This window comes from Triplophysa dalaica, chromosome 18 (assembly GCF_015846415.1).
Source record: "Triplophysa dalaica isolate WHDGS20190420 chromosome 18, ASM1584641v1, whole genome shotgun sequence".
Classification (NCBI taxonomy): Eukaryota; Metazoa; Chordata; class Actinopteri; order Cypriniformes; family Nemacheilidae; genus Triplophysa; species Triplophysa dalaica.
In genome coordinates this window covers 7,110,079-7,116,539 of record NC_079559.1, presented here as the reverse complement: position 1 = coordinate 7,116,539, position 6,461 = coordinate 7,110,079, and the positions used below count along the sequence as shown (strand labels likewise).

General features: G+C 37.9%; 1 protein-coding gene across 1 annotated transcript; it reads left to right on the top strand.

Annotated features, from left to right (window-relative positions):
* The first annotated feature begins 1,233 nt into the window (after positions 1-1,233).
* On the top strand, positions 1,234-6,339 carry acer1 (alkaline ceramidase 1). The gene is made up of 7 exons (XM_056729574.1): positions 1,234-1,396; positions 2,161-2,282; positions 2,664-2,778; positions 3,224-3,362; positions 3,954-4,091; positions 4,941-5,078; positions 5,314-6,339. The coding sequence occupies exons 1-7, from the start codon at positions 1,363-1,365 to the stop codon at positions 5,489-5,491; spliced, it is 864 nt and encodes a 287-aa protein (XP_056585552.1). The 5' UTR covers positions 1,234-1,362; the 3' UTR covers positions 5,492-6,339.
* The last annotated feature ends 122 nt before the right edge of the window (positions 6,340-6,461 follow it).

Genomic DNA, 6,461 nt, shown 5'->3' with positions numbered 1-6,461 from the left:
TTTCCTCCGGGTACTCAGGTTTCCTCCCCTGGTCCAAAGACATGCATGGTAGGTTGATTGGCATCTCAGGAAAAATTGTCCGTAGGGTGTGAGTGCGTGAGTGAATGAGTGAGGCCCTGCGATGGGTTGGCACTCCATCCAGGGTGTATCCTGCCTTGATGCCCGATGACTCCTGAGATAGGCGCAGGCTCCCCGTGACACGAGGTAGTTCGGATAAGAGGTAGAAAATGGAATGGAATGGAGTTCCTTGTGTGCTGTAGTTTATCGTAGCTTATAGTAGTCCAGTTCAGGGTTTCTTTAAAGCAAATTCATAAGTTTGTGAAGCTTTTACTGGAATCCTTGCATTTGAACTTCAATTTGCCCTTTGGCCAACACACCATTATTCCTGAAACAACATTAAGACCCCAGTCTAAAAAGCTTTACCTTGTGAAACATGTTGTAGTCTTTCCCCCCACTACTTACACAATGTTTTGACAGATGTGTGAAGACAGAGAAACGTTCCTTCTGTGGCGTTGAAGGTAGATGGAACTCCCACTGTGGGAGAACTGGTTGAGCCGGTGTGTTCAGACCGAAAATGTTCTCCTTAACAGATGCACAGAGATACACAACAAGAATTGGTTCCTCGTGTAAAATAAGCATTTATGCAAAACCTCAAAATGTAAAAAAACAGAGATTTAAGAACATGCTTGATATTTGCATGTGATCTTAAAGGTTTTAAAGGGGTAACTGCACTTATTCAAACTTATTATACCCCATTTTGTGTCATGTAGGCAATGGCCTATGTTTTTCAGGCCGTATGCTGATCTTTGCGGGTTACCAGGCATTTTTTTTATAATAACCAGTTTAAACTGAAATAAAATATTAAGGCATAGAACCTTTCAGATTCATTCTTGACTTTTTGACAGATTAAATGCATTATTATGATTTTGTACAGGCCTATATGCAAATTAAAATTGGACATCTAAAAAAAAAGAGCATCAAAACTTTTCATTTTACCTTTTCAATGAACATGAATGGATGACATTCAAGACATTAAATACTAAAATTGTAAAAAGAAGAACAGTAATGACCCGAGAGGTGTTTGATACTCGACAGGTGAGATGAAAGTGCGGTTCACATCAGCTTGTCAAACTTGCGCTGCAGCTCGTGCCGGAGGCGGCGCGTGGTTGCCACCCGTTGTCATGTAAAACGGCTCGTTTCAGGTCTGGCCGCATAGCGCACTGACAGCTTCACAGTACAAACGCGCCATGAAGAATGCGACTGTTCGCTCGGTTTCACCTGAACTCTCCAGGTGATGTCACAGAGCGAGACCCGAGTAACAGGATCGGGGACATTTCTCCCCTACTTAAACCTACCTGACACATGGAGCGCGCGGTCGTGGATACATTTTTAACAGGTAAGTAGTGCTTTTTGTGCGATCGAGTGCGATCGTTTGGAATGATCGATTTGAGAGAGTTTATATAGATAATCGTCAGCGTTTCGGTTATCGTAGCGTTTCGCATGCTTGAAAATGCGCTGTTGCTGTGCCTACAATTAATTTATTATCCCGTGGATTGGCTTCTCCGGGTTTAATAAGGCTAAGTGGTCTATGGTGTAATGTTCTGAAGAACATATCCGGTAAAAAATGTGGTTATGTGCTCTTTGTGGTTGTTTGGCTTTGTTAGATTAGTGATATTCATATCTGCATATAGGTGCAATTGGCTTATTTAACCTGTAGCCTACAGGTTGCCTATTGATTTATAAAACCACGTGACCGCAGTCAGAGGTGTAGGTTGCTACGAATCAAAGAGAAATTGATTTTTAATTGAAAAATATTGAATTGGAACAAATATTTCTTTGTGTCTTAAAAGCGCTTGAAATCCGAATAGGTTTCAGTTGTTAAACATGACAACGTGTGAGTCACATGAAGCCATACAATGTTGTACTTAGCCTACATGCAAAACCTGCTCAGGCAGGATAAACGTGAAAATGTCACCTGTCAGTTTAAGCTCATGCTAGAAAAGACAGAGTTTCTGTCAAGGTAGTTAAAGTGCTTTTGTTCTCCATTCTGGAACATTTTCCAACATGACTGTTTAGTATTTTAAATCCTTAAAAAAATCAGTCAGTCATGTACATTTGGACGTATTGTACATTGACAGTCTCTCTCTTTCTCTCTCTCAGGGATCCCTTCAGTACCATCAGCGGATAAAATGGCAAACATATTTTCTTATGAGAGCTCGGAAGTGGACTGGTGTGAAGATAACTATAAACACTCAGAGATTGTTGTGGAATATTTTAACACGGTATGTGGCCACAAAACCTGTATTCAATCACCAACCTGTCTGTGAATATCACCGTTAACACTCCTTTTTATTATAATGAATCTTATTCAAGACATTGCCGCAGTCTCCATACAGTAATGTTCAAAAGTGTCACGGTTTTATCCAGAAACTACACCCACAGTATTGACACATTTCCAGTGACTCAGGCACAATCTTCTGTCTATCCGATGTGTATCAAAGACTATTTGTTCTGCCCATTCAAGTGTTCCGGCCCTACCCGAATAACAAACCGATAAAAAACATATGACTGCAGATATGTGTGACAGGTAGCCAGATTTAAGATGCTGTGTGATTTGAGTGTGTGTCCAATCCACTAACATACTGTGTCCTTTCCTCCTTCAGTTCAGCAGTTTCATCTTCTTTGTGATCTCCCCCATTATGCTTTACCTGTTACATCCATATGCCAGGGAAAGGAACCTGGCTGTGCACCTGGTTTGGATCATGATGGTCTTTGTAGGCAAGTGTCAGCATATCAGCACGAGTTGAATTTACAAGCTGTTGTGGCATTGATAATCCAGCAGGGGTCAGCATTGCGCAGTAGTTAAAGGGAAAGTTCACACAAAAAAAATTCTAGCATCATTGATTCATCCTCCTGTCATTTAAAACCTAGGTATGACTCTTTCCTCTGTGTAACACAAAAGAGGATATTTTGAGAAGTGTCTCAGTGGTTCTGTGTCCATACAATGGAAAGCAATGGATTCCAAAAGTTGTTTGGTTACCGACATGCTTCAGAATATCTTCTATTGTCTCCTGCAGAAGAAAGAAAGTCATATGAAGTGTTTAGGATGTGGTGTTCACAAGACAATGTACATATTTGTTATAATCTGATTTTTAACAACAGTCGATGACCATGCATGTCATTTACAAAATAGATTAAAAGAGCCATTTGTATCTCTCTTCAGGTATCTTCTCCATATATTTTCACATGACTCTGAGTTTCATGGGACAGATCCTTGATGAGTTGTCAATCCTCTGGGTTTTGGCTATCGGTTATTCTCTGTGGTTCCCACGCAAGCACTTCCCGTCTTTTGTTACGGACAGGTAATGCTGAACTTTATTAACTAGATTATGCTTTTATTCCTAATGTACCATATGGACTCTTTCCATAGAACTGTGTGTTTTATTCAAGGGAAAACCTGCATCTTCAATTTAGTAAAAAAAGGAAGAAGCAATTAAAGGATCCATTTACTCTTGACGTGTGTAACATTAACCCGGTTTTACACCGAAATATCAAATTCTACTCACCTCGCTGTGGGAGAGATGGTGTCCACAGCTTTCTCAGTGGGATCCAACCGACTGTTTATTAATATTTAAATATGGGTAAGAAATAGTAGAAAGCTAGATGACAGGGTTTGCTTAGAATACCTGTAAGTATTCTAATTAATCTAATTGTAATCCAGAAAACATTTGATCAATCTCGAAGCTGTATTTTATTTTTTAATTCATCTGTCATCGTGTGGTTTGGATACCTAATACATTAAGAAAGTATAAGCTCCCATGTATCAGGGCTGTGCTAGCCTAACCTTGAGTTTGATTATATTATATAGAATATTTAGCTGACTATATGGTGAAAAAGTGGTTTTGAAAATGTAATGATTAATGTTTTTTCTGTCTTTCTCTGTTGTTCTTCAGGAGATCCTTCTCTCAATTGGTTCTGGTTATGACGTTTGTAACCACTTTATTCTCCTTTTACAAACCTACAGCCAACGCTTACGCTCTCAACTTCTTTGCGATACACATCATCTACTCCCTCTTGGTGGAATTAAAAGAGTAAACTATATACATTACAGTTAAACACAAACTGTCCTGCTTTTTGTAATATGGTGCATTCATGTGTAGGCATAGGGATAAATATATATATTATATGTATCAGATATTAGATTTTTGTTTATATCTGAATTTAAGTCATAGTTCACCCAAAAATGAAAATTCTGTCATCATTTACTCATTCTCTTGTCATTTCAAACCTGTAAGACTTTCTTCAGCAGTACACAAAAAATGAAATTTTGAAGAATGTTGGTAACCGTGCCAGCAACCATTGTCTTCTGTTGCATGGACACAAAACCAATGCAAAAGATTGGGTGCCAGTTAACAACATTATTCAAAATATCTTCTTTTGTGCTCTGCAGAAGAAAGAAAGTCATACAGGTTTGATATGACAAAAGGGTGAGTAAATAATGACATTACATTTACATAACATTTAGTCATTTAGCAGACGCGTTTATCCAAAGCGACTCACAAGTTGAGTAAACAATGAAAGCAATTGGGTCAAACATTAGGACAACAAAAAGCATAAGAGCAATAAAAGTTTAGTTTATCTAAGCTTAAATAAGCAGGTTTTTTTATTAGATATTGTAGAAAAGATATAGAAATCAGAAATGATCAGTCAGGTGCAGATAGAGGAGATGTGTTTTCAGCGGATTCTTAAAGATGGTGAAATAATCTGCTGATTTTGTAGCTGCAGGCAGATCATTCCACAAATGTTATGATGACAGAATTTTTTTTTTTGGATGAACTATCACTTTAAGGCTAGAAATGCTCATTATTATAGACTTTTTCCCTTATTTTATATCTTGCTTGTTTTTAAATTTTTTCAACTGCTGTGTTTTTCACAAACAGTTGCCCAAATAAGAGAGTTTTGCGACTGACCTGGGCATCTATTGGCCTGTGGGTGCTGGCCATCTCCTGCTGGATCAGCGATCGCTTTGGCTGTAGCTTTTGGCAGAAACTGAACTTCTGTTATCTGCATGGGATATGGTAAGTGAGGCAGTAACAGTTTACAGTGTGTTCCAGTCCTCTATTTAATTTGACATGTCACAGTCCTCATATTATGTTAGGCCTGCATTTGTGTATCAATTATTGCATAAATGCCATTTTTTACTTGTGCATAATATAATTGGAGACCATGCTTTGTAAAATATGTGGGCATATAAATCACAATACAGACTTTCAGGTGACCATGTTATTCTTGTTTTTTCTCCTTTCTGTTCAGGCACATTTTGATTGTTTTAGCCACTGCTTATGCTAGCACTTTGATCGCCTATCTGGATGCTACCCTGGAGATCCCCTACTCACTACCTGACGTGCAGTACTGGCCACGGGATAGCTGGGCAATTGGGCTGCCTTACATTGTCCTTAAAGGCACCACAAAGCTGAAGAAGAGGTGTTAGCAGACAGAACAAAAAGCAGAGATGCATAGTCATATTTAAAAAGCTGCTTGGTGTAATGCTGATCTAGGTTCAGCTTGTCTTATTCTAGACAATATATTATATACTGTAGGCAGGATAGAGATAATCCTGGATTAGAGAGACCTTGCGCTTTGAACGTTTAAAGGGAAAGTAATTGTTATACGAGACAAATTTTACATCATGTGGTGATGTTGCCATTTCAGGCACTTCGTCCAGTGTGTGTGTGCATGTGTGTGTGTGTGTGCGTGCATGTGTGCGTGTGTGCTCTGTAAAGCTGCAGATGACTGTCTGTGCACTGATTGTATTATCATTTTTACAAACAACTGTTTTGTAAAAAATTGTATTTGCACTGTTGTGCAAAGATTGAATGTATTTACGACATTTAATTCTTAAATTTGAATCAAGGGCTTTAACGCTTTTAAAAGACAATTTTAAAGTGTGACAATTACTTGTAACAATAACTTGATTTTTGGGAAAAACTTGAATGGTAATTGTTAAGAAATGCTTTGGTGTGAACTTCACACTGTGAAGGTGCTAATGTAAAATATGTTGGATTAAGAGTCTATTTATGGAGAAGTCACCGTATTTGTCTGATATTAGACGTCAGTTCAATAATATTCTGAAAAATGGTGAAACTGTTTGTTTACAAATGTAATAATTGGGACTGTATTGGTGTTGGAATTGTTTTTAAACGTGTTTTGTAAAGAGAACTTTATACTTTCGATAAACTCCATATCCTTGTATGAAATTGTGTACAATGATGTATTGACATGACATCACTGTTAATACAAGATGTATGTGGCATTAAATAAACTAATATCATCACTGTATCAGTTTTGATTCTTAAGACATGTTTGGTACACGATTATTTAAAGGTTTGAAATGTTTTCATCATGAAGGATCTTAATCCGCACTAAAATCTTGACACACAGAGTACTTAATAGGTTGGTAA